General features: G+C 44.2%; 2 protein-coding genes across 8 annotated transcripts in view; one reads left to right on the top strand and one right to left on the bottom strand.

The window, feature by feature from the left end:
* PTK2 (protein tyrosine kinase 2) overlaps nucleotides 1-21,913 on the top strand; it is a 204,724-nt gene extending 182,811 nt beyond the window's left edge. For 6 of the 7 annotated variants that reach the window (XM_050708969.1, XM_035561708.2, XM_050708971.1 and 3 more), the window contains 8 exons: nucleotides 777-914; nucleotides 2,590-2,721; nucleotides 11,228-11,290; nucleotides 14,766-14,805; nucleotides 15,548-15,654; nucleotides 19,409-19,564; nucleotides 19,822-19,902; nucleotides 20,652-21,913. In XM_050708969.1, the coding sequence (XP_050564926.1) occupies nucleotides 777-914; nucleotides 2,590-2,721; nucleotides 11,228-11,290; nucleotides 14,766-14,805; nucleotides 15,548-15,654; nucleotides 19,409-19,564; nucleotides 19,822-19,902; nucleotides 20,652-20,864 (930 nt within the window). In that variant the 3' untranslated portion in view covers nucleotides 20,865-21,913. The remainder of the gene's footprint in view (nucleotides 1-776; nucleotides 915-2,589; nucleotides 2,722-11,227; nucleotides 11,291-14,765; nucleotides 14,806-15,547; nucleotides 15,655-19,408; nucleotides 19,565-19,821; nucleotides 19,903-20,651) is intronic. The other variant, XM_035561710.2, reaches the window with a different exon arrangement.
* Nucleotides 21,914-22,935: 1,022 nt separating this feature from the next.
* RPLP1 (ribosomal protein lateral stalk subunit P1) lies at nucleotides 22,936-24,325 on the bottom strand. The gene is made up of 4 exons (XM_035561711.2): nucleotides 24,126-24,325; nucleotides 23,912-23,986; nucleotides 23,705-23,822; nucleotides 22,936-23,057 (listed from the first exon to the last, which is right to left on the bottom strand). The coding sequence occupies exons 1-4, from the start codon at nucleotides 24,195-24,197 to the stop codon at nucleotides 22,978-22,980; spliced, it is 345 nt and encodes a 114-aa protein (XP_035417604.1). The 5' UTR covers nucleotides 24,198-24,325; the 3' UTR covers nucleotides 22,936-22,977.
* Between the last annotated feature and the right edge of the window lie 2,746 nt (nucleotides 24,326-27,071).

Genomic DNA, 27,071 nt, shown 5'->3' with positions numbered 1-27,071 from the left:
TACTGAAGGAATATAATGTTCATGTTAGCATTTTTTCTAAGCTATGAAATTACTTGCGTTGTAAATTGCAGGGATTAGCTGCCACACTTTCCTTGGGTTTATTGATACTCTGCTCCCTGATGTTTCTCTGAAATGTTTTTATTTTCTGTTAGCTGATAGCCTCCTTTAAGTATTCTTGGGTATGTTCAAATCAACATCCATATACAACAGACTCAGTCGAGGTTCTTTTTCCCGTGGAGTGGGGGAGGTTTTCCTTGTTTGAATTGGAATACTTCGGGCTCATTAAAACTACTTTGATTTTTCTGTGGGGAAGTTCTCAGGCTGTGCAGTTAGGCACAGTAATTACATGCAGTCACTCAAGGCTTAAGCTTGTAATATGCACTGGGGGGTACATATTTGTATGGCTCCACAGGGCGGTGTGTGCATGGCTCCTATTAACTTGAACATGAGTTCTGCATGTGTAGGTCTTATAAATGTATCGATACGGTTGGTTTTGTTCATCAGAGGACTTTGATCTTTTTGACTACAGAGGTTGAAACATACTTTCTAATGCTGTTGTTTGGGTAGGCTTCCTCAGATCGTAGAAGTCTTTGAGTTTTTATCATATTGTGGCTTGGCTCCCTTCTTCTGCTGTTGCATCTCCTCTTCCCTTGCAGTGACTACTTGAATTGAGTCAATTCTGCACTTTCATATTTGCTCCCTTGAAAAAATAAAATCTATTACATACGGGGAAACGTAAGTTTGCTTACATAATACCTTTTGCATTTTCCCTAAAGGTATCGGGCTACCCTGGTTCTCATGGGATACCAGCCATGGCAGGCAGCATCTATCCAGGGCAGGCTTCTCTCTTGGATCAAACAGATTCCTGGAACCATCGACCTCAGGAAATACCAGTGTGGCAACCAAACATGGAGGTATCGTGAACTGACACACCTGTTGATGCACTCTGTACAGTAAACACACTTTTTTATTCTTCAGATACCTCTGGAGATTATTGTAGGAGAATTGAGTATGTTTCTTGGGTGTTTTTTAAGTTGCCTTCTTGGAGTAGGATTGGAGTCATGACTGAATTCAGTTCTTTTTGAACCAAATCCTCTTATGTGAGATTGGACATAGTGTTTGTACTCTTTACACAAATTCTTGATGAAGTTACTACTACGTAGCATCTTAACTAAGACATTGAGACTAAATGGGTGATGATAGTTATCCTGAGTTTGTTAGAAGAAGGCTTTACTGAAACTTAGTGGTGTTAAGAGAGGAGGAAAAATTCATGTTAAAATTTGTGATATCATTACCTATTTAAAAATACCTCTCATGGGAGATACCCAGTATAGCAAATATATCCAAGGATTCTCTGTAACTTATCTGGAACAGAAAATGAAGTGGTCTGCAAAACTGTTCTTGAGTTATATTCTTGGTAGATGCTTTTCAACCTCTCACAATTGCGTATAGTTGCAAGGAATATAAAATTATTTCCCCCTCTAACCTTCCATCATTTTTTTCTGTTCTTCTCCAATATTTTATACTTTTTTTCATTCTATTTTATCCTTCCACAAAGATTCTCTTTTTGCAGTTTCTGTCTTAAATCCACTTGCACTCTCTAAGCAATGTTCTGTTCTTTGTTCCTCTGGTAAATTTTTAAGTGAGAACTGAGGTTGACACCTGAAATACAATAGAGCAGATAGGTGTCCAAGCCTTCAGTTTGCCTCAGGTAATTCTTGGCAGATTTGGTCATATTTTCTGCCATTACAACTTGCTGCCATGTTGTTGTTATTCGTGCTGTATATAGTTGAGGGCCGTCATCCCAAGTAGTTCAACGTTCCTGTTTGTTCTAGAAGGTCAATTTGAGATTACTCACCACAGAAACAACTTCATTCAAGCACAACATAGTTAAACTAAAGTATTGGTGGAAGCATGTGAATACTTTGCACAAGTTCGTATTAATAAGCTACAGCCAAAGTTTTCACAAAAGCTTGGGAAGTTGGTTACCTGTAGACAGCCTCAGTGAAGTTAGTTTGCAAACTCACCACGGCTTCTCTAAAAATTTTAATTTATACATTACTTGCTAATGATTTCAAGACAGCGTTGGGATATCACATACAGAGTATTGTAGGCTAAAGACATACATAAAAGCTTGTTCAAAAAATCCATTAAGTTTTTTCATGACGTGATTTACAAGTGTCAGCTGAAACAGAAAAGGGTATTTGGTTTGGGTAAAACACATATCCTGCAGCTTTAACAACTGGATAGTTGCATTATTGCACAAGAAAAGGAAATTGATAAATGTTATTGTTGTCCAACTTGAAGTGCAGCATATGAAGTGACAACGTTATTGAAAAATAAAACAGGATTTTTCAAATCTTTTTGGTTCCAGTGATTAGGAGCAAGGCAAATAAAACGTTTGCAGTTGGAAAGAGTTTCTTCTGATGACCTGCTTCAGTTTATAAGCAGATCGAGGAACTCTGCTTGATTGCTATTGTGCGCTGGGGCTTTTAAAAATCCACTCTTTTATAATCTGTAAGTTCTTGCAGCTGTTTTCACAAATTGTCAGTGGTTTTGAGATTGCATAAACTTAACTCGGTTTTGTAGGATTCAGGCACTTTGGACATACGAGGAATGGGGCAGGTTCTACCCACACATCTCATGGAGGAGAGATTGATACGACAACAACAAGAGATGGAAGAAGATCAACGCTGGCTTGAAAAGGAGGAACGATTCCTGGTAAAATTTTGTTTCGTGGTGCTTCTTAACTCTTTTCGTTGCAGCTTGCTAAAACCGATCGCTTCTGTGAAATGAGAATATTTACTGAACACGGGAGTCGGTTCCAAAATGCAGGTTTGGAAGAAGTCCTTAATTGAAGTGTTCAGCTAGGAAGTGTGTCCTGTGTTACAGGTGCCTCAAACATATTTTTTTTTTAGTGAGTCTCACTTGATTCAGTCAAGTATTTATGTGTGAAAAGTTGTGGGTTCTGTGGCCATCTGAAGATTGCGTGTTTATTCTTAAGGATATAGATCTGTGCACGCTCTGCCCCTAAAAAAGGGATAACCTTCAGCCATCTAGCAACCCTGACTGTAATAAGACTTGCAAGCAGTCTTGCACCGAAGGAATAAAGAGACACATCAGTGGGAAGAAATAATTTAAAAAGAGAGCTCTGTGAGGTGGGGGAAAAGCTCTGAGCATCGCCAGGAAAAAGCACAAATGCTTTGGTAATGGCATCTTCTGTTGCTGTTTCTCTGCAGTTCCGGGTTTTCTTGTTGTCAGAGCCACTGATGTACATTTCTGAGTTCAACTCTGGCTTCCTTATTGTCAAAATTCAAGTTCAGTGTTAAAATTCTGCTACTCGAGACTGTTGGCTGCAGATGCAGCAGAAGATGCTAGTAGCATGTTACCCAGTATAGGCTCATGCTGAGAAGCCTCCCTTGGCAGGTGAATAAATGACAGTGGTGTGATATGGATTGTGACAAAAAACAGTCACACGTTTGGTCTTAAGTGTATTTCAAGGAATGTTTTCTTTTGGAAGCTTTGTATGTTGTTTGTAGGTACAAAACATGTTTGTATAAGTGCAGGTGCCCTAGGTTTGTTAGGGGAGGTACGTTTAAATAAACTTGCTGTGTATTTAAAGCAGATGATGATAACGGCAGACAGTTTCTATAAGAGTTTTCTGCACTGTCTAGAGCAGGCCTCCAGGGAAGTCTTTGTTGTACAGATGAATTATTTGTACTTTGGACATCAAAGTTCACTGGCTATGGTTGTCCCACAGAGCTTGAGAAAATGTCTTTTAGGGATATTGAAGCCAGTACATTGAGTTCCTTGCGAATAAGAATTTATGCTTTATTCTACAGGAAGCCTGTGGGAGGGAATGGAGAGCAGATTTGTGTGTAGACAGCGTTACTGAGACCTAATTCCTTGCCAGTTGCATTACCTTCCTCTGTCAGGGTTTTAGTTGATGCAGTATCCAGAACTGTTCACAACAGCCCCTGGCATGGAGACAACAAAGGATAAATCTCTACGTGCTGTTGAGAGCTACTGGTGATGCCCACATGCCCATTACATGTTCTAGCCATGATCCAAATTGTGCTAGAGTTGTTACTTTTGATTAACAGCTTGGTTTTGACTTGTTTCTCTGTACATACATGTGGGAATTTGCAGCTTGCCGTTGGATGATGGTAGAGAAACCACTGAACCCAGATTGCTTTGTCCAATTTATTGCAAGCTTGAAGAGAGGGAGGGGAAAGGAAAAATTCTTGCCTAATTTAGGCATTCGCTTTTCCAGTCTCTAGCAGCACTGATTGCTTGTGATTTTCACAAGCTTAGTAGGTCAAATTGTGGATTCAAACTTAAATCACTGTCAAGAACTTTTTGAGGGATTAATATATTGCTCCTGAGGATGCCTTTTAATAGAATGCCTCTGAGAATGAGGCATTTGTGACTTCAGGTGGTGGCACTAGGTTACATGGGACCTTTGACATTGCAGGATAGGTGATCATTAATCGTAGCGCTTGGTATTCTGCTTTGGTTCAGCCTCAGGACCATCAGGATGTGGTCCTGAGGTTCAGGATGCGGTCCCAGGTCACCATCCCACAGATTGCTGCCTGAGGAGGGACTCATTGATTTTTCTTTTGGCCTCTAATAGTCTTTACTGCTGGAGAGACACCATCACTGCTGCCACATCCTGCTTAAAGGAAAACCTATGAACTTGTGAGCAGTTCTACAGCTCTGCAGTTTGCCAGCACCGAATTTGGTTGGTGTAAACCTTAGAAAGTTAAAAAGGCAAAAAGCAGAGAAAGATTGAGAGGAAGTAAGTGTGAACTTAAATGGCCAAAATGGGGAATTGGAATTCATAAGAGTTTTGTCCTTCTGCGCTAACATGTTGACCATACAGACTTGGGGGTTACATTTGAATGCCTATTACACATTTACACACTGTCAAAAGCTGAGCAAGCTACCACGATAGCCACAGGGTGTATTTGAACCCGTAGCATGATACGTGTCAGAGGAAGCTTCAGTTTATAGGTGGCTGTTTCATGGAAAAGGAGCATGGTTTTCTAGGGTTAGCCCTGAAAAAATAAAGATGTTAGAAAAGTTGCTGAGGGGAGGCACTCCCTGAGGCCTTGCACGTTTCCTGAAGAATATCCAGAGTTTATACAGGAGAGTCCAAACTACATACAGTGTAGAAATATATATATTATTTTATATATATATATATAGTATACACACACACTCCTTGTCCCATGGCCTCTAGTAAAGAGGTGACATTTCTTCTCTCAGGAGAAGGGACTTCCCTAATTGTGCTCCAAGTGGTTTAAGGAGGAGAGCAACTTGCTCTCTCAAAGTCAATGTCATGTCTCTCACTTGCTTTTCCTGCTTTCTGCAGGAAAACTGACCTTTAGATTTTGGTCACATTGTTTGGCTGAAGCGTGGCCCTCCCTTCCCTGCTATAGGTTTCAGAAGAATATTTTTCCCTTTGAGCACAGAGAACAATAGAGAGAGGAGAGCCAGAATTTAATTTTTAACTTATGTAACTGCAGTCTAGTGTACTTAGTTTAAACTGACTGCTTTCAAAAGCAGCCCCTATTTACACAGCCTTCAGACTCCTACAGCATATCACACTTCTACCACTGAGGATTGGACTCACGGAGGAGTAACTGCAAATCATTTAATGTGAGACACTGCAAGACGAAAGGGCCTTGCTGGGGTTTCTGTTAGTACAATTTTTATTTCCCTAGAGTAACAGCAACACGCTCGTGACTCAAAATTTATTGCTGCTTCTACAAAGACAAAATACAACTCAAAGCATGTTAGCACAAGTACGAACAGCGCTGATGCTGTGTGTGCTAGAAGAGAGACCCCAGATGAAGAACAAAATGCAGTGGCATTGAAATGGAAATGCACCAGTCTTCAGAGGGGATGTTATCTGTGTAAGCAGTTTGTCTGAAACTGGTCCTTTGAGAACACGCAACCAGTCAGTACTTGAGAGGAGATAGAAATGTTTGCAAGCTGCAGTCTTAAATAGAATCCAAAATTCTGAGATCCTGCTGGAAAAAGAGAAAACAAACATCTCTCTTCATGGGAAGCTCCTGAATAAAAATAAATCTGTTGTGTAAAAACTGAGCAGTAAAGAACATCTTAAATTTTAAATTGAACCAAATTTATTCACTGGGAGGTAAGAAGAGAACAGGGAAGGTGGGGAGGGTTGTTTCCTTCAGGACTACACCCCGTCCCATCACCTGATGCAGAAGGGACACTGCACACTAGGTGTTTAATGGACACCCATTAAACCTGCAATTTTTCATGCTGTCCCGGACGAAGTACCTCTAGGAAGGAGACAGAAATCTGTGAATTATTTTTGAAGAAGTCGAAGCAAAGACGAAGCATTGCAGCGTTTCACACGTGGTGCAGGCAGCCACAGAAGATGCTGTCTGTGCAAGGCAGATGCGTCAGATAGCTGCCACACAAACATTGCATTAAACAGGTGGAATTCTGTTTGGCTTTCTGAGCAAGGAATCTTCCTGTACAGTCCTTTAGGTGCTGCAGTCCACAAGATTTTCACTCGTTTATATCCTAGGATGTTTGGGTGGTTACCTCATTCCCACAGGAAGTATCACAAGAAGTACACGAAGCTCTCGTTCTGCACTTTCATATTATTTTTCATCCATCTGGGTATTTCCACTCTAAAAAAATAAGATTTACAAAAATTGATCAAGGTTTTACTCTTATGTAGTGCAAAGCATGTAGAAGCTGAATGAGCAGCCTCCACCCCTAAAAGCAGAGCTCCATGATGACAAATAGCCTGACAGCTCGCTGTAACTAAAAGATTTGGCCCGTTACCCTGCAGTCTGGCGCGCATCCTGAGATACTTGCACTTCATGTCGAGCCTGCTGGCTTCCCTTTGCAGTGTGTGTGCACAGAAAATCAGGATCGAAGGATTGAGATACTCCATCAGGGCCACAGTATGTAAATGTTAATCTTCCAGCCCTGATCTCATGTGTAGAAGTACTTTAAAAGCAAATCAGTTAATTCATTGAGTTAAAATAATTTTTAAAAAGCCCTCTGAGGATCCTTTGATTTTGGCGTCTTGGCAGAAGTTTGGAACTGCCAGGAACTGTCCTGATTTTTTTTAATTGCTTCTAGAAGAGCACATCTTCTGTATTTTAATAGAGAGTTTGGCCCCAAAGGGGAATCCGTCTGTAACCACAGTTAAGAAGCCAGTGGTGGTGGTGATGCCATGCTTAACTGACAGCTCTTAGTTGGCTTAGCAGAAGTTGTGGGACAGAAATTGTCACGCTGTTATCTTCTCAAGGTGACATTCTAAGTACAACAGCATAGTGAAATTTGTGATTTTTAGGCTGTAACTTCTTATACTGTAGCTGGCCATCTCTGAAGCAGTCATCTGCAGAGGAATTTTCCTTCTTTTGGGACATCTCCATGAATTTCTTCCCCATTTAAATTTAATTTCCAGCTTGAACCTTTCTGTTGTGGTTGTATTGACGGTATGTGGCATTGTTTTTAATTATATAAAATAAAGATGTATTTGCACACTCCTTTTAGTGACTCCGCAGCAGATAGAACAGCATTGTGCTGAGAAATTTAGAGCTCTTTCCTGTGATGTTTAGAAGAAATAACTCGCATAGTTTCCTTATCGTATTTGGTTTTGTTTTTTTTTTCTGAAATTCCCACATAGTTGTGGTTTTAGTATTTGTCCTATTCTGACACTGAGAACTGCAATTCAAGTATAATTGATGTGAACTGTTGCTAAAATAAGATTTTAATTTTTAGCCTGAGAAAATCCCACTGAGATGTTACAATTCGGCATGTCTTGAGAACGCCAAGACATACATGTTCTTTTATTAGTGAGTGACCGGGAATTCTGGAAATAAAATAGATTTTGTTCCAGTTTGTCAACATATGCATCCTGTCTGAAAAGTCCTCTTAAAGTTTCCAAAGATTTCAGATAGTAGACTATTTATTGGGGGGGAAAAAAAGCCATTTACTTTTCCAGGGCTTTGATTTTCTGCAAGATTCTGATAAAATCCTACCAGGAATATATATCTGTAATGGATACAATAGTAAGTAGAAAAGACGTTGCTTAAACTTTTTAGTCTGGTAAAGTTGCTGCTTTCACCAAAAAATAAAAATAAAAAAAAATAAAGTTTGTGTGTTCAGGCAGTCCCATAATATGACGAGTATGAAACACATTTGAGGATGACTTGTCACCATGGCCAGTCACTGTACTAAAAAATATCCTCGCAAGTGAGAAACTTTTTCAGAAAAATCTGAAATCATAAATCACCCATTTCCCAAAGGCTTCATTCTCTGAAATGAAGAGACAACACAAGAGTTTAAGCAGGGTGCTTCTAGGCATGGCTTACTAAGACGTCTTGCTTGTTACATTCAATCTGGGAGACTTCACAGCCAAAATTATAGCTTGAGGATTTTTCCCCTGACGTGTTATATATACACCTGGGAGCACTGCTTGTGCTCCAACAAGTTCGAGAAATGCATAAAAATAAACGCATAAAGCATGGAGCAGGTGAATTTTGGTGTGAGGCTTACTTGGTGCATGAAACATATCTGGAAGAGCTCAGTATGAAAAATTCAGCCACACGTTGCAATGTAATGCCAGCATCGGAGGCTAAAATTAAAGGTCTTGCCACTTAGAAGAGTTCCTGTTAAGTTATATTTAAAAGTAAAAGGAGAGCTTGATCTTAGCTGTCACCTTTACTATAAAATTGTTTGTCCTCTGAAATTTCCATAGCTATACAAATGAATAAATCAGAATATTGTTTACTGATTAATGTTAGAAATATAGTTGTGCCTCCTGTTAGTCATTAGGCATAGAAGTATGTTGAATATTTCTCTCTTGTTCCTTGTGTACCTAACTACTGGGGGTTTGGTGGGGTAGAGGGAGAAGAGTGTTTGGAGAAGAGTGGTTAAAAGTGCTTGTGTTTAGGTAGCAGTAAAGGTTTTCAGTCCTTCCATCCATAATGTGAACGTGCAGATCGCTAAGATGCCGATGTGTTATGTAGTGGTACAAACTGCTCGCGGACCCATTGGTACTTGGTGTCTTCATTTTCACGTTCTTGGAGATGCCTGGGCAACATCAATGCCCTCCATGGCTTCGATTGCATAGGGCTAGTCCAACACAACTTCGTTGAGTTAATTTTAATAATATTTTCTGTGTATTTACACCCTTCCTGTGCAACAGTTCTTAGACTGCAGCTAGGTGTTTGTGTGATGTCCATGTGTGCAATGTCCTGAAGTTCACTTGCACACCGTACATTTGCTGCTGGTGGTGCCTTGGGTTGTAGGATGTTGTTAATAGGACAAGGAGGGGACAAGACTTAATTGTGTCTGTAAATGTAACTTCTCGTTCTTCTGCTCCTTTTAATATCGGAAAGAAAGGTGTTACTTGGTCTTGTGTGCACGTTGCGCTTCTGAATCATCTAAAATGCTAAATATTTCATTATGTTTGGAGTCTGGCATTTCTGGAGTAGTACATTGCTAAAAATGCAAGGATCATGGAAGAACCCCCTAATAAAGTAGCCTTCAGCCATTTCCAAAGACTTTGGGCACTTCTCTGGCTAGAAATGAAAGTGATAAATTGTGAACATCAGTGTGATAGAAATTCAGTCATGTACTTAAATAATATTTAGCTAAAAAATACCATGAGAATCACAGTCATTTGATATCTACTGCCATGTCTGACATATCCATATCGAATGAGATTTCCATCAGAAAAAAAATCATCATCACCACAAAGGAAATAAACTGGAGGTTCATCCATGTAGGTTTCACTATAAAATTGTCACAAATTTTCAGAGAGACATTGAGCAAGTTGCTCAATTTTGTCTGTGTCGGTGTTTCACGTTCAAGAAGGGGTTAAATATTTCCCTGTCTAATTTTGTTTGTCTATTTTTAATCTGCAAGTTCTTTCAGGCAGCGACTGTCTCTGACTGGGCCTTGCTCCATCTGTGAAGGACTGAATGAAAACCCAAAGAATAAGCCCTTGATGCAGGCTGCCAGCACAATATGAGTGTTTTAATGATAAAAGATCAATGGTAGCATATTGATCTGCCTACCCTGATGGTTTTTAGGGTCATTTAGCGGGATATGGGAATTGGAATTATTCTTTAGTGCTTTTAGAAAGAAGGAAGGAAAGGGATCTTGAGTAGCTTTCAACAAGAAGGTATATTTGTCCCCCAAAACTGACCCTGAAAGAACACGTTCATGGAGTGAGTGTAGCTGCCGTCCATATTCACATGCCTGCGTTCCTCTCAGTAAAATAACTTCATTCTGCATCTACGTAAATTTAATGTATACATGCATTCAGACTTAGGAAAGAGGCTGTATTTGCACAGACGTAGGTGTGCATTTTAATGAACTCCTGAATTTAATGAACTCCTCATCCAGTCTTGTAGGCCAGTGTGTTGGGGACAAATTCTTAGTTTTTCTGTGCCGGAAAGGCACTCAGATTTTGCTGCAGATCAGCGTTACCCTTTGTCGCACATCAGCTCTTCCTTTATCTTTTCACGTGCTTCCTGTTGTCCTCAGAGAATAAGTATAACTTACCTGGATTTGGGGGGGAGGTGAGGGAAAGGGACAATTTCTATGACAAAAAATTGGGGCGGCCTTATTATGACTTGGTAAAACAATCAAGCCTTGTGTTTCTTAAAGCAGATAAAGTAGAAATTCATTTGTTTGTCGCTTGTGTCTGGAGACCAGTGCATCAGGGCGCCTTTATTAGATCTCTGTACCCAAAAGCAGTGTTTAAAGAGCTCCAGTAATTGGCCCCGTTCGCAGGCTTGGCGAGGCAGCCAAGTACATATAAGCCTTCCCGAGCAGGAAACAGGAATTAATGCGCAGCGTTCCTCATCCTGTGGCTGAAATTGTGCTGTTGGGAGGAAAACAAGTCAAAAACCCAACGTTTGCCTTTGAGAAAATGAAAATGCAGGTTTTCCAGTGTTGTGCTGGGGAAACGGTACTATCACTATTTACAAAAAGCCTTTTTTACACGTGTGCTGAGAAGCAGTCTAGAAGCCTGCCGGGCATTTTGGTAGCTGTCGGTACAGGAGCACGTAGCTGCAGCAGTGTAGGGAGGGGAATTAAATGACATCTGTATCTGTCAGCGAAACGTTTTCAACAGTATTTGCCTGTTTTTAAGATGGTTTTAAGCCTATGTTGCGTGAATCTGTAAGCAAAGCAATGAAATCGTGAATTTTCCTTGCAGAAACCCGACGTGCGGCTCTCCCGGGGCAGCATCGACCGCGAGGACGGAGGTCTCCAGGGCCCAGTAAGTATGTGTGGGATCTTCTCGTCTCCCAGCCCTTTTTGCAGTTTCCTGGTAGTACACACTGTACAGTCATGATTGTGGGAGATGACTGAAAGTTTTTGCTAAATGTTTCCACTGTTATTACACGCTTCTACAGGTTTCCAAGAAGCTCAGCTTCTGTGGGAACAGCAGCCGTGGCAGAGCTGTTCGTGCAGCAGTTGGGAGGATTTGGGGCTTGTTTTCTTGCCCCTCGAAGCTGCTGTCGAAACAAATGCTTCTGCAAATATGTTGCAATTATTTTTAAAAGCTTGTGCGGTGTCTAATTGGGCCTTTCGTTTAAAAATGTCGATGGTTTTCTGAAACTTCTATCAACAGGAAGCAGGGGTAAAATAACTTCAGCAGTTGTTTAAATATCTGAAGGGTTTTCTTACAAGGAATGTAAATGTTACTGTTGTATTACCCAGGAATCTGTTTAGGGTAACTGATCCGCTCTGAAACAAATGGAATAAACCCCACAGCCATTCATTTATTGTCAGACAACAGCTGCAGCTGCAGTATTCTTCTTTATTGGCTTCACTGCCGTCTGTTTAACTAAAAACATCTCCCCGATCGTTGAATTGCCATCGGAATCTCTGAATCACGCAGATAGGAGAGGGGGGTCAGGCCAGGGACCGTTACTGATAGAAACCTGGTGCTTCATCCATTGCTTGTCTCCAGGGATCACCTTTTAAAGCATTTCTTCGAAGTTAGTATTTTAAATTCACTTTCCTCGATCGTTTGGGATGCAATTCCAAAGTCATAGTGTGGCTTCTGTATTTTCTTCACTACCTGTGAGTGCAGGGGCTCTTCCTGCATTTGCAGCCAAAGCACAGTCACAGATGAGTGTATTAATGGCACGCTGCAGCATGGTCTCCAGAGATAGCTGTTTGTATTTGGAAGCTGCTAAGAATTTTTCTGTGAACCTGAAGAAGACTATTAATGATCATTTTGTCTTGCTGTCGTTGCATCTTTCTATTTACTTACTTACTCTTAAGTGGAAGTATTACTTTTTTTTGTGCTACTCGTGAAGGTGCTGCAAGAAATTAGCAGGAGATTTTGAAATCACATCAGAGGTTTGATTAAACTCCGTGCCACTGACAGCCACCTAAAAGCACAGCTCATTTTGGCAGGCTGGTTTCTCTGACTGTGATTTCAACATGACTGCCTGCGGTTAGAAGGAAAAATCCAACACCCCGATCCCAAACTGCCTGTAGGGGATGTTCCAGGTTCCCAGATGAGGTGGGACAACTTCACACCCCACTTGAAAGAGTGGGAAGAAAAACGAGAGCGTTGCCAAAACGGGTTTTACAAGAGACTCTTAATTCAGTTCCAGAGTTTGATTTTGCATTCTTAGAGTTCTTAATACATTTAAAATGTAACTCTGACTTCATTTGCAGTGGGAAATGTCTGATGCTGCTCTGAGTCAATCTCAGTTTCTTATCGGGAGGATGAGAAATAAGTAGTCATTTGTAGGAGAACTCAGGTTAAACAACTGCCCAGCATTACACAGAGATTTCTGTGGCAGTGGCAAGTGTAGGATCCCGATCACTGAGGTGTCATTGAAGTCCTCCCACCGAGTGAGTTTTTGTTAGGTTAGTCATGGTGGTAGTTGGAACGGGTGTGCGCTTGGCTGTATGACTTCACTCACATTTCTTTCAACACATATTTTTAATAATTTTCTGGAAGGAAAAATGCACAAACTCTTTCAGTGAACTAAGCCTCCTTTCCCTCGCCCCCCATCTCTTCCCCCCAGGGTTCTGAGATTTGAAATAGCAGAGTTCACAAAGTCAGTGACACAACTGATGGCGATGGGGCTAGCAGAGAGCAGATGGATTTGTGTGTGAGATGATCGGCCGATGGGTTTCAGAGAGACGTGGTAACAGCAGGAGAGTGTCAGGACGTTGGAGCTTTGATTCCTCCTCCTGCTAGAATATCATCTATGAAACTTGTGGGAACTGCTTGGCATCTTTCTTAGGCGTTCTCCCCACGCAATATATTTTTGTGTGACCCTACATCCTGAACATTTTGCTTCTGGCCACAGTTTTCCACAGCAAACTGCTAGAAATGATCTAGAAGTAGAGTTAGCGTGGGAATTTTCAGTTCTTGCAGTTAAAATTGGGAAAAGTTTTGAGCAGCTCAAAAGAGGCCTCAGGAAGTGCTGGGCAGCCCTAACCACAGAAGCCTTGTCAGATCTGCCTGCAATTTTAAAACCCTAACATTAATTTCTAAAAACGCCAGGCCAAAACTTTGAATAAATGCTGAACTGAAATGGTGAGTGTCCTTCGGGTTTGTTAACGGGACGGTGATCCCGTTGGCAAGATGGGAGCTTCTCAGGTCCGTTTAGAGGATCTCCTGCAGACCTTCTGCATGCTGTTGGGCAAGGAAGGTGCTTGATTTGTCACAGCTGTGGTTGTGTTAGCGCTGAAAGGAGGTGGCTATGAAGTTGGAAGCTGAGGAATAGTGGGTGTACTGCTACTGTCCCTATTACCTGGGTGTGTTTCTGAAAATAGAGAATGTGAGAGATTCAAAAACCGTGCTTAAAAGATCAGAAAAGAAAGTGAATTAACATTTTAAGGCAGCGCTTTGTGATAGCATTATCCAGAGCTGAAGTCGAACTGAAGCAGCTACAGTGTTTTCACACCATTAAAAGGGAGCTCAGGGATTTCTTATTGCCATTTTTAGCATGTTGAAAAAGCAGCTTCCTTAGGTTTGATGCAAAGAGCTATTCTGGCTTTGCAGAAAGCGGTCTTTATAAACGAATGCCTTCTTGAAATGTTTTACTGCTGGGCGTATTAAGTTCTAACTGCCTTCAGTGTCTTTTTTTGCAATGGAAACTCCTTTACACAGATACACGTGCATAAAATGTGTCTGTTCTGATTGTAACGGTTTTGTGTGTTCGTGTGACGAGTTTTGCATAAAGTATTAATTTGGTTGTGACCAAACAGATTTTCATCTTTCTTGGCCTGAAGGTTGTATAAACGTAATTACCAAGGAAATTCACTTGAATCCATCATTAAATACTTCCAAACGAATAAGCAAATTGACCTTGATTAAGAGCTTCACAGCTCAGAAGTTCTGTTACCTTTATTGATGCTATTCCCCAGTGCAGAAATAGTCCTCTAAGTGCTGCACTGCAATTCCTTCATCAGCACCATCACTTCTACAGTTTGATCCCTGAATGGAGAGCAAAAGATATTGTAAATATGCCACCGCATTTGATTAATAGTGAGGGATAAACTGTCATGTACAGGGCAGGGCCGTTGTGAATACTACAACATAAATGAAAGTAACTTTCCTTACTGGATAAATAATGTAATTAAGAGATTATGGTGAATATGGAAGTGTTTTAACTGCTGGGAAGTGGGCTGAGAACTGGCTATTTCCAGGTGGTTAAGATTCTGCTAGTGAAATCGTGAGCACTGTACTAACTACTATAAACGTGTATTTTATTTTGTAGGCTGGTAACCAGCACATATATCAGCCGGTGGGGAAACCAGGTAAGCAGTAAAATCGTACAATCATACAATGTCCCCTTGAATCCTGGATTACAAGTCTTGTAGCAGCAATAGTGAACAAAGATGCTTTCCAGTATTTCCATACAAGGTTGGATTCGATTCCAGATAACCACACACACAGATGTTTCGGTGCAGTCAGTGCTTAAATTCCCGGAGACATAGTCAACAAATCCAAGAAGGTGTTTCAACAGCTGGGAAGCCTAGAGGAAGCTGAATCACTGTGTAGGACTCCACTGTGTGTGGAGTTCAGACATGTAAAGCACAGGTAGACGACTAAATTTAGGTTTCTCTGTCTTAAAGTGAGTCATGCCCAGGACTTCTGCCAGGAAGAGGCCTGATTTCCCAGACACACAGCATGCAGGGCACTCAGCTGGGGTACTGGTAGAGGTGGTAAGCGCCTCTCAGCTCTGGGTTAGGTGTCCTGAGTGAGCAGGAGGTTCCCCACAGGAGGATTTTCGAAGTACCTTACTAAAATGGCCGTGTCCTCTTCATTACAGGGAGACTTGATGAATTCCACAACCTTTTTTTGTCTCTGCTTTTCTTGAATAGAAGCACAGATTAACGTGTAACCCACACAAACAGTGGATTTTCTGTGAGACGTTACGACGTACAGCTCCTCTGGCAGTAGAATAAAGCAGGAGTAGCTTTTGTAATGTTGACAGACCAGAATTATGCAGGTACATCTGATGCGCTGGTCCTCTAAAATGCAGATTTTGTTCACCAGATCACACAGCTCCGCCAAAGAAACCTCCCCGGCCCGGAGCCCCCGGCCATTTGGGCAGCCTCGCAAGCCTCAACAGCCCTGTGGACAGCTACAACGAAGGCGTGAAGGTACAGTGCTCGGTATCACACGGAAATTAAACTAGCACACGTTTCAGAAAATGAAACGTTGCCCCTCAGAGATAGTTAGCTGTTCCTGAAGGAGAGACCATGGAAAGCAAAAGTGACTAAACTTCCCAAGTAGATGTTGTCTTGCGCTGGCAGCTCTCCAGGGAGTTAACTGGTTGGTTCATATCCTCCAGGACTGATTCAGCACGTTCCTCACCTAGAATCTTTCTCAGGTGAGCTTATTTCTGGTCTGAGGGGTGTATGATCTCTCTCACACGGACCCCGCCTTCCTGCTCAGGAGTTCTGCTGAGCAGGAAGGAGCTCAGCACACCCAGGATCCATCCCCAGTTACTCAGGTATTACCACGGTGTCCAGGCCCTCAGTCACATAGAGGCGAAACACGTCTGAGCTGTGATGCTCCCAAAAGCTCTTGTTGCAGCACCACGATTCCCAAAACCCTGCTGGCTCTGAGGAGCAAGGAAGGAGAGGAAATGGTGTGGTCAGGACTTTCTGACCTGTGATTGAGATATTTTTGTATTTGTTGTCTCATCTCCAGTAAATAGGCAATAAAACCAGAAATGAAACTTTGTGGAGTTGTGTAGCAGAGAGGTGCTGCAGGGCTGTGTGAAACTGTGCCCTGTTTCCTCTTGCAGCTGGAGTAAGTGGAACCGGTCCTTAAGCGTCAGTGACTTCTAAAATCATGTCTCCAGGTTTTTTTTTCCCTGCCTTTGGGACTCGTTTACCTTTCTAATCAGAAACAAATGACCCCGGGGCCTCTCGAGGGGAACCAGTGGAGCTATTTCTGCTATTAGCAATTTTCAGGAGTTAGATGTAATACTGACTGGGGCTTCTCCATCAGCACTACTCTACCAGAAACGATGTAGACACACCACAGGTTACTTTACAACCTCTGTGGCTAGACAAATACCCTCCCAAAGGTCTGACTGCAGGGTTACTGACCAGATGGTGCAGGCAGGACCCCTTCTGCTGCTGCTGTCCCTCTGTCAGCTGCTGCCACCAGTATTTGCACTCCAGCCGTTTCCTGAGAAGAGAGCGATGTCAGCATTAGAGTGCAGGCTCCTGTAAATACGCTGGGGCCATCCCTGCTGCACTACGACAGCCAGTGTTAATAGTGCAGTTCCTCACAGAAGGAGAACCTCGTGCTAATCAGAGCCCTGCCAAGCCTAGAGTAGAAAATTGGAATCCATATTACGGTAGGCACAGATGTAGCTGATGCTGATTTTGAGAAAATTCAGGAAAAAATGCAGTTCCTCTGACCATGAGGTTCCAAACTGGCCACCAAAGCAACGTGTTTGGCACAAATCGATCTTTCAGCCCCTGCCTGTCTCGCTCTTGCTCACTTTTGTTCTGAGATTATCTGAATATTTAAGAATCAGCATAAATTGACAGCACTGGCGAGTTCGAGTGGGATTATTTATTACCAACTGGTGCCAGTGCTTTTCAAGCCGCCAAGCCTCAGAAAACGTAAAAAAGCAGGAACAGATGTGTTGCTGAATTTGGCTTCTCTAAAATTTCCTTTCTAACTACTGATACTGGAACACAAAAAATGTTTTCTGAAATACAGCCTTTTCACAACAAACAAACCTGAGCAGCCAAAGACATCAGTATGAAGAAGATTTATGTACTAAATAACTCCTTCAGTGGAAAAGAAGCACTGGTTTTGTTCTTTTTCCTGTTAGTAATTTCTTGAAATTGGATTGTCATATGCCCTTTCAAGAAACCTGCTCATTATTTTGTAATAGGTTGTGACTTTATGTCTGCAGCCCTCCACTGAAGATGCTTTGGGGGTTCATTTCAGACTCCATTTCCTGTGCACCCACTTCTGACTCCCATTTCATCCTCCCTTTTCTGCAGAATACAAATGGAGGGGATTAGAACTGCTTACCCCAGGGGACCTGTAGGGCAGCAGGCACCAAGAAATAGTTTTCAGTTACCGAGGCAAAGTCAGCCAGTCCACAGAAAGAAATCCCTGGCTTGTGAAGCTCACAGAGCAGTAATGTTGATGTTAGCTATAAAAAACAAAAAAAAAAAAGAGAATGATGATTAGTAAGAACTGCAGATGTCCATTTTCTGAAATCATGTGTCCTATGGCGATAGGAATTTAGTGGGTTGGGTAGAATGCATTTGGAGCGGGCTCTTGGTAGTTCCTAACCCCAGCTGCGGCTGCCGTCGTGAACAGGAGCTGCGCAGCTACCTGGCTGCGTGTTTCATATCGTGACTTTTATTTAAAAAAAAAAAAGAGCAAGGCGAAAGCAACATTTCCTACACCTGCTGGGTAGCGGATGGCTTGTGTTACAAAGGAGCAGGGTTTCCCAGGAAGCGTCCCCCCCTGCTGCAGAGGCCCTTTTACTCCACTCCCCACTTCGCTATTTGCCAGGCTGCCTTGCTCCTGTCGAGCTTTGCATGATCTCTTCCCCATGTGTTGAGTAAAAAGTCGGCATGGGCGCATGGCGAGCACTTCCCCCTCCTCGCGGGTGCACAGCAGGTTGTCAGCACACGGGGCTTCCCTAACAGAGGGGCCACGAGCTAACCCGAATGACTGCCGGGACCGTTCAGGATGCGTTTTTGTTGCAGGCTTTTTAACTGGTCTCTTATTGCTACACGTGTTTTGGTTTGGGTTTGGTTTTTTTTGTTGGTTTGTTTGGTTTTTTTCCTGCTGAGTTTATTAATATTGTTTTTCTTTTTTCCCTTCTTTTGGTAAATTTCTTTAACCTTCCCCCACATTCTGCTCAACAATAGCCATGGAGGGTAAGCAGTGCGTGAGCGTGTGTACGTGCCCCGTTCCCAAATGTCTTTGCATGCAACTTTGCAAGAGGACTGTTGTAACTTCTCGATCGCTTAATCCAATTAGAATCACGGCCTTTCCCTGCTGATTGAAGTAATTACCGTGTTCTTTTTCCTCAAGTATTCTCTGATCGATGCGGCAGCCCGAATCTCTGTAACAGCTGTCAATAACCAGTTAGTGAAATGCAAAAAACTTGCAAGCCCGATGCTCTAAATCCTGCGCTCCTTCCTTAGACAAAGCCTCACCCAAGTGTTTTGTCCTTTCGTCGGTGTGAATGCTTCCAGTGAAGCATCTCTTGTAGCTGGGACCGGCTGGAAGCAATGTGGGGGGCCGGGAGCTGATCCCAGATCTGCAGGGAGGACAACCACCGTGGCACCAGGAGGAAAGAGGCGTTTCTCAACCCTCCTCTCCCCCAGGGGGTTGCTTGTTGTACCCAGAGCTGCGGGGAGCTGAGGTGTCTGCAGCTGTACAGGACTTGGAACCTGTTGCATTTTCCCTCATCTATAGGAAACAAGCTGATGAACACATTTGGGGTGTCCCACCTCTGCTGGTGACACTGGTTTTGTTAATTTGCTGTGAAAAAAGAGGACTTTGTGGAACAAGGGACCTGATACCCCGTTGTTGGAAAGGGACTTTGTCCATCGGTAGCGAAGCACTTAGATGTGCCAAGTACTCCGTGCTCCTCATTCCTCACCTTATTTTTTTGTTGTTGTGGGAGTTAGACTGGGAGCTCTTCAGAGACTTTTTGGTAAAATCCCTCAGTGTCATTTCACAGATCAGGTTTAGTCAGAAATGAAGGAAACTTCCTTCAGCCCCAAGGACGAGCGTGTTCAGCAGGGACAGGGTGGCTGTTGCGAACACGAGCCCTTCCCGGCGGGCTGCGGAGGTTGGGAGGTTGCTGAGCCCCATCTGCTGGGGACAGGAGGTCCAACAACCCCTCTCTGCTTCCAGATTCAGCCGCAGGAAATCAGCCCTCCTCCCACGGCCAACCTGGACCGCTCCAACGACAAAGTCTATGAGAATGTAACCGGGCTGGTGAAAGCAGTCATCGAAATGTCCAGTAAAATACAGCCAGCTCCGCCAGAGGAGTACGTGCCCATGGTAAAGGTAAGGAGGAACTTCAGAGATCAGGGTTTTACTTCTCTCCTGAGTGACAGAATTCGTGGTACAAGCGATGGAGAGGAAACTTTCTGGAAAGTCAGAAGTAGAAAAGCTTTTTGTGGTTGCGCGGGGTAACCTGCAGGCAGTGCTGGAGCTTTGTCTGGTGTATGTCCGTGGTGTACGTGAGAGGGGTGATGGAATCAAAGCAGGGGTCCATGTCCCGTGTCTGTTCTATTTCCTTATTTACTTACTTTTCTCCTTAGGAGGTTGGTTTGGCGCTGAGAACCTTGCTGGCAACGGTAGATGAGACCCTGCCGGTGCTTCCTGCAAGCACCCACAGAGAGGTGGGTACAGCTCCGCTCCCGTGCTGCTCAGTCCCTGTCTTCCAAGTTACCCTCAGCTACTGGATGTGTTTTGGCTCTCCCTTCTTTGCACATGCACATTTGGATTTAGTAAGCGCTATGAACTCTCAGATTTCTTCATGAAATCAAGTTTATTAGAACCTAAGTGCTGTGTGGATGTAGGTTTTTACAAGTGAAGATGCTCACACTGGATGAAGGAGCATACAGCACTCACACGTGCACAGTTTAAATAAAAATTGTCAGCAGTGCTTACAGCAAATCAGAACTGGAGTGCAGGGAGACCATCTGGGCGTTAATTCTTGGTACAGATTGAATCTTTGATTGAACACAGCTTGCGCACAAAGTCATTAAACAGGTAATTGAGCATAGCTTGGTGCAGCTGGGAGCTTTTGATGAGAAAATATCCCTTAGTAGCCTCGTTTGGGATAAGAAATGACTGAGATGTTTCAGTGAAGTTGAGGAGAGTCAGGAATAAAACCATTTTCCTCCAAAACCTTGAGCGTGATAGTGCGAAAGCCGGAGAATCGTTACGTGCCATCTTAGAGAATCATCCTGTGTAGCAATTTCACCTGCTCCACGTGGTGGCTCCAGCTCCAAGGGGAAACCTCAGGCAGGGGCTGTTGGGGTTTCCCCGAGGGGATGCCCTCGCTCAGGGAGGGCAGAGGGTGCTCTTGCTCTGTCACGAGTGATTTCTAACGATTTACACAGCTGACCGAGTCTTGCTGTTGCAGATTGAGATGGCACAGAAGCTGCTGAACTCGGACTTGGCCGAGCTCATTAACAAGATGAAGCTGGCCCAGCAGTACGTCATGACCAGCCTGCAGCAGGAGTACAAAAAGCAGATGCTGACGGCTGCTCACGCTCTGGCTGTGGATGCCAAAAACTTGCTGGATGTCATTGATCAAGCCAGACTGAAAATGATCAGCCAGTCCAGACCGCACTAAGTACTGAGGGAAGAGTTTCAGCAGTCTGAAAGAATTCTGCCTGCGAAAGGATGATGTTCCACCTTCCACCAGCAGCGAGGATTAACCCAGTGCAGTCCTGGCTTTCCAGCGACTCTTGCTTCAGCTGACTGACAGCTGTCGGTTCTCTCCCGTGACAAAAGTTTAACCCAGTTTTTCAAAGCCAAGCTGGTCTGGGATTGAAGGAGCGGCGTCGGCAGCAGCCGAAGTCTGTACAGAAGCCCTTGGGAAATCACGGCTTCGGGGCGCGATTCGGTTTTGCTCCCATCACGTCGGCCACGCTTAGCCTCGAGCTGCCGCAGAGTCTCGGAGCCAGAACTGTTCGAGCAGCAGAGCGGAGAAAGATATTGTGAAGAAGAATTCTGGGAAACCTCAGGGCTGAGAATTCTTGCCCACAGTATATGAACTATCCAGACTGGAATTTTTTTTATTAGAACACTTACGTCGCAATATGCTAATCACAATTTACAGAGAAAGAAAATAAAAAGCTATATTTTCAAGACGTCGGTCATTTCAAGACGAACTAAAAGCCCTCTTCATCTTCCTGCCTTTTACTTTTACGTGAATGTGTGATGCATTTGGTTGGAACTAGCTGTAGGACACAACTGAAAACTCTCGTCTTTTTCACCAGAATAACGTGCCAGTTCTTTTTGTAGCAACCTTGTTTTCCTTGGAAGCAAAAATGCTGCTTTGTACCAGAGCAATTCAGAGCTGCATTTAGAGGAGTTCTGTAACCATTCATGCCCCCCATTTTTATATAATTTATAAAGACAGATTAAAGCCATGTTGAATATTTTAAACCCACTGTAGTTAACTAACCCATCCTTTTGTCTATCTTGCCTGGGAGGAGTTACAGTAGAGCAGTGTAATTAGATTTTCCTTGGTTTTTCCAGTTATGCCATCTGTTCTGTTAAAATAAAAACCACACTCCCTTTTTGCTGTTGAGGGATATAAATTATTCTCAGGAAGAATATAATGAACTGTACAGTTACTTTGACCTATTAAAAAGGTGTTACCAGTGAAAGGCTGGCTCTATTTTTTTTGGTCTGTGTGTGTTTACTACAGCAGCCCTTCCACATTCTCTCTGCTTGGAGAGCTCTCCCTACTTCTCCCTGAGATTTCAGAAGGTCAATTCAGGAGGTGCAACAGTGAGCATCCAGGGAACAAATCAAAGTTTTTTTTTCGTCATTTTCCATAAAGCAGTTTCTAAGCACAGGAACAAGTCAGCTGGTGTTATCAGCCACGTAAGTTGTGATTACAGGGTGGCACTTATGCTCCCTTAGACTTTTAAAATCAGTTTTTGCAGAGGGCTGTTTCTTTGATGGAGGTAGGGGAAGCAGCAGCAGCTGCAGGGTTATTTTGGAAGCTCTCAGCAGCAATGGGGTTGCAGGGCCTACTGCCACCAGGGGCCCCCATCAGGACCAGACCTCATTTCCCTAGGTGCCTGCATCTTCCCCACAAAAAGTCTGGGGTTTTGTGGGATGGGGCACTGCAGTGCTACCACCATTCATCCAGCTGCAGAACACCCCTCCAACACAGCTTTGAGTCCTTAAACACACAGAACACTTTATTAATGCGTAACTTTCATTTAATATTTTGTTACACATTTAAAGATCTCCCCTACCTTGACTCAGGTGCTCTGGATAAGCCCAATTCAAATGTTATTTTTGTAATACTTTTACATTACTCCATTCACAAGCAGGTTCAATTGCCTGGTACCATGAGCTAAGAATTGGTGGGGTGCTGCAGCTTCCCAGGAGGCCACTGCACAAGCAGCTCCTGATTGCAGCACAGGTAGCACAGCAAGTAGTAACACTTCTGCTAAACCTGAACACATCCCATACTCACTGCAATTACGTTTACACCTTTATCCACATGCTGGGAATGCAATTAAGAGCTGTAACTGTCGCTGTGCTTTGCTGCTGCTGTGGGTGAAGACCCAACATGGTGAGTAGTAAAACCCTAGGCCAGCATTCAATGGCAGCAGTTTTTGGAACTGCAGGTAGTGTCACCAGCCTTCATCCGCTCCCTTCCAGCATTTAAGAGACAACCAAACAGTTCAATGCTTCTTTATTACAGGCAGGTACAAAACTAATTAGTCAAAAAGACCAAAGCCCATGTCATCATCAGATTCCTCTGATTCTTCTTTCTTTTCCTCTTCTTTCTTCTCTTCAGCTAGAAAAGAAGAAGTGGTAAGAATTCTTCCATTTGCATCAACTCATAAAAGTCACACGCTAGAATAGTTAACAAGAAGCAAAACCTGGACAATCCTAACTTACTAATCATAGAAGGGCCTGGGTTGGAAGGGACCTTAAAGCCCATCCAGTCCCAACCCCCTTGCCATAGGCAGGGACACCTCCCACCAGCCCAGGTTGCCCAAAGCCCCATCCAGCCTGGCCTTGAGCACCTCCAGGGACGGGGCATCCACAGCTTCTCTGGGCAGCCTGTGCCAGGGCCTCACCACCCTCTGAGTGAAGAATTTCCTCCTAACCTCTAATCTTAATGGCCCAGGAAGAGTGATGTTTCTGCTACCAAGGAAGTGGCACTGTGCCTTCAGAACTCCCATCAAACCCAGAAGGCTTCACAAAGCAGGCGCACCCGAGCCATCACATCCTGACAATATACAAGGCAGCCTCAACTCTGAGGCAACCCCAGCCCCACGTGCTAATTCAAAGGATGACTCCAGCCTTATTACTAAGGGTAAGGCATGGTTTTGCTCTCTCCCACCTGCGCGCTGACTCCCAAGCTACCAAGAACATTTCAACCCAGGGCTTCACCCAGCAGTTTCCAGCCCAGGCAACCAGAGCCAGCACCCCACTTACCCGGGGCAGCCCCGCCGCCCGCAGGCGCAGCCCCGCCCGCAGGAGCAGCCGCAGCCGGAGCCCCGCCGCCAGCCCCCACGTTGCAGATGAGGCTGCCGATGTCGATGTTGGCTAAAGCCTGAGGAGAAAGCACCCGGCACGGCCTCATTAACGTGGGGCGAGCGTCGCTTCACCCCCGAGCCCCTTTTCCGTCAACCCCCCGCTTACCTTAGCGAAGAGCCCCGGCCAGAAGGGCTCCACGTTGACTCCGGCCGCCTTGATGAGAGCGTTAATTTTGTCCTCCTGCAACGAGGCCGGCGATGAGGGGACGGCTCCGAGGGAAGGGGGGGGAGGAGGAGGAGGAGGCCGCCCCTCGCCGGGCCCCCGCCGCCGCCATGCCGCGGCCGGCCGCCATCTTGTGGCGCCGGGGCCGCGCACTCACCGTGACGGTGACTTCGTCGTCGTGCAGGATGAGGGCGGAGTAGATGCAGGCGAGCTCGGAGACGGAGGCCATGGTGGTGGGGGGCGCGGTGCCAGTCGCCGGGGTGGAACGGCCTTAGCTTCGTGTGAAGGACACAGCACCTTGTGCGGCCAGCGAGGAAAAGGCAGCTGGGGCTGAGGGGCGGCTTTATATCAGCGCCCTCAGCCAATCGCAGAGCCGAAAATGGGGACGGAAAGAAGGTGACAGCGCCGCTGGCCAATCGGTGGGCGGGGAGGAGAGGAGCTCCGCCAATCGCGAAGGAGAGGCGGGAGGAGGCGAGGCGGCGGCCATTTCCCGCTGCCCCCTCACGGGGAGGGGCCGCCTGAGGGCGGGCCGGGGCTGAGGGGCGGGCCGCTGCCCTGCGCCACGCGGGGTCGCGTTTTGTTACTGTTCTACCCCAAAAATACGGCCACGCCTCGTGGGTGGCACCTAGGTGGATGGCACCAGCGGTGCTGGCACCTAGGGCGTCGTTGCTTGGCTAAACGCACGTGTGTAAAAAAAAATATATATATATTAAAATAACGATGTGGAAAAAGCCATTTGTGATAAATTCCCACTTCCCAATTTCTAGGTGACTTTGTAACCGTAACAAATTCTACCATTTCCCCCCTCTGCTATTTAGATGTGATCAACCGATTTCCAGACAAGAGTAAAGTTATTTAAACAACTTTTTTTTTTTTTCACAATGCTGTTGGTGTTCTGTAAATTAAACTTTTAGAATTAAGCTTGAGCAGAATAATTTAACGATTTGCGAAAAGACCCGGTATTTAGAATCCTAAAATGACAGCGTTCAATACCAGCACAGTATGTCTGAGAGCTGCAGTTCTCATGAGAGTCCAATAAAGGGCAATGAAGCTGGTGAAGGGGCTGGAGAACAAGTCTGATGGGGAATAAGTCTGACGGAGAACTGGTCTGGAGGAGAACTGGTCTGGTGGAGAACTGGTCTGATGGAGAACAAGTCTGTTGGGAAGTGGCTGAGGGGCTGGGGCTGTTCAACTTGGAGAAAAGGAGGCTCAGGAGACACCTCAGGGGACACCTCATTGTACTTTACAATGACCTTCAAGGAGGTTATAGCAAGGTGGGGATTTGGTTGTTCTCCCAAGCACCAGGCAATAAGATGAGGGGAGATGGCCTCAAGTTGTGCCAGGGGAGGTTTAGGTTCAGTATTAGGAGAAATTTCTATACCGAACGGGTTGTGTGGCGTTGGAATAGGCTGCCCAGGGCAGTGGTTGAGTCACCATCCCTGGAGGTCTTCAAGAGACGTGAAGATGTAGAACTCAGTAGCATGGTTTAGTGGTGGACTTGTCAGTGCTAGGTTAAAGGTTGGACCAGATGATCTTAGAGGGCTTTTCCAGCCTGAGTGATTCTCTGATTCTAATACTCCTCCACAAAAATCAGAGGACTGATGAGACCATTACAAGTAAAAACCGAGGCACGCAAGAGGGACCTCTTGTATCCATCCCTTCCTCATAATTCGAAGCATCTCTAAGTTTCACTGGATGAGGATCAGACACTACTTACTGCTGGAGACGATGAATGCAGAGTGTTGCAGCACTTAACCTGCAGGATTGTAACCCTGGTAGTGGTGGTACCAGCTCTGACTTTAAACACTTAAACTTCTTGTACGTGGCAGAGGGCACAGAGGAATCTCTGTAAGCGCCAGGTACTTGAGGATGGGATTTCACAAAGGCCCAGCAGAGCAGGGGCAGTTCTGCTTGCCTCATCCATCTCTCATGCCAGTGCTGCCACGGCCTCCTATGCGGAAGCTTTCAGAGCTGTGTGGCTACATCTGCAAAGATCTGCCTGAAAACTAGCAACACGGACCGAAAATTTTAATTTTCAGGCAGATGAACTCACAGATCTAGTTTAGAAGGAAGTTCATGTATAGGCTATAGCTATGCTCAAAATATCTGGAAGCAGAAACTGGAGTTTGCTTAAGGGCATTGGAATCTCCGAGTAACTCCTTTTTATCAGCAATAGCACCTCTGGAAATGTACAGCTTGTGAAAAGGCTAAAAAAAGCCCTGTAGGACACCCAAGCTAATCAAGTAAGAAAGGTTCCTCCTAAGTAGATCCCAGATTACATTCATGTATGTGGAGGAAGGAACTGAGGAATGACTTGCTGAAGCAGACGGAAGCAAGGGGAATTATCAATTGCCAATGCAGGAGGACCACCATTAGCCTTTATTAGAACAGCCCACATGAAGATAGCTAAACAGCTCAGATTATACTTCATGACTAAAGACACTGCCAGCTAAGAAACCTAATAATGTTAGATTCAGTATGAATATGAAATGTGCCTGCTCCACTGAAAACATCCTGCATTGAATAGAAAGTAACTTATTGTACAGGATTTAGATAGTGACGATAAAACTTTGCTGTCTTCAGGCTGTAGAGAAAAATCTAGCCTCACTGAACTTGCAGGTTCTGTGTGTTCAAGGGCTTCTTGTTGGCAGTGATCCACAGGTTTCGTGATGTTGTACTGAAATTGCATACTTTTGTTTGGGGACAGGAGTCTCTATTGCTTGTGCATAACAAGACAGGTGAATGACAGGGGCCAGCTTTTTCTATCCTGTTTTAGTGGTGAAGGTCCAAGTGGAAATTTGAGTGGACCCTATAGGAGAGAACAGGGACGTAGGTAACAGTTCTTAGGCGAAAATGATTTAAAAATGAAGATGCATTGTTTAAAAATAAAATATTATGACCTGAAATTTAAACGTGACTTTCACATAAGCTTAGGTTTCGGTTGATAAAGACATTAATTAGAGGAGATTTGCCTGCATCCTTGCTTCATGGCTGTCTTGCTCCATCTATTGAGTGACACTGATGTGGCTGATCTGGAGGGGCTCAGAATAAAGTTATGATGCAAACAAATCACTGTGTAATAGGAAAGAACAGTGTTGCTGCT

This window comes from Cygnus atratus, chromosome 2 (assembly GCF_013377495.2).
Source record: "Cygnus atratus isolate AKBS03 ecotype Queensland, Australia chromosome 2, CAtr_DNAZoo_HiC_assembly, whole genome shotgun sequence".
NCBI lineage: Eukaryota > Metazoa > Chordata > Aves > Anseriformes > Anatidae > Cygnus > Cygnus atratus.
The sequence above is the reverse complement of the archived record's forward strand: the minus strand, read 5'-3'. Positions and strand labels throughout refer to the sequence as shown.

Coding starts and splice junctions, on each gene's coding strand:
- RPLP1 (XM_035561711.2), bottom strand. CDS start 24,197: ATGGCCTCCGTCTCCGAGCTCGCCTGCATCTACTCCGCCCTCATCCTG. Junction 23,823..23,911: donor GGCCGGGGCTCTTCGCTAAG/GTAAGCGGGGGG, acceptor CTTTCTCCTCAG/GCTTTAGCCAACATCGACAT. Junction 23,058..23,704: donor GGGCGGCGGGGCTGCCCCGG/GTAAGTGGGGTG, acceptor CTTCTTTTCTAG/CTGAAGAGAAGAAAGAAGAG.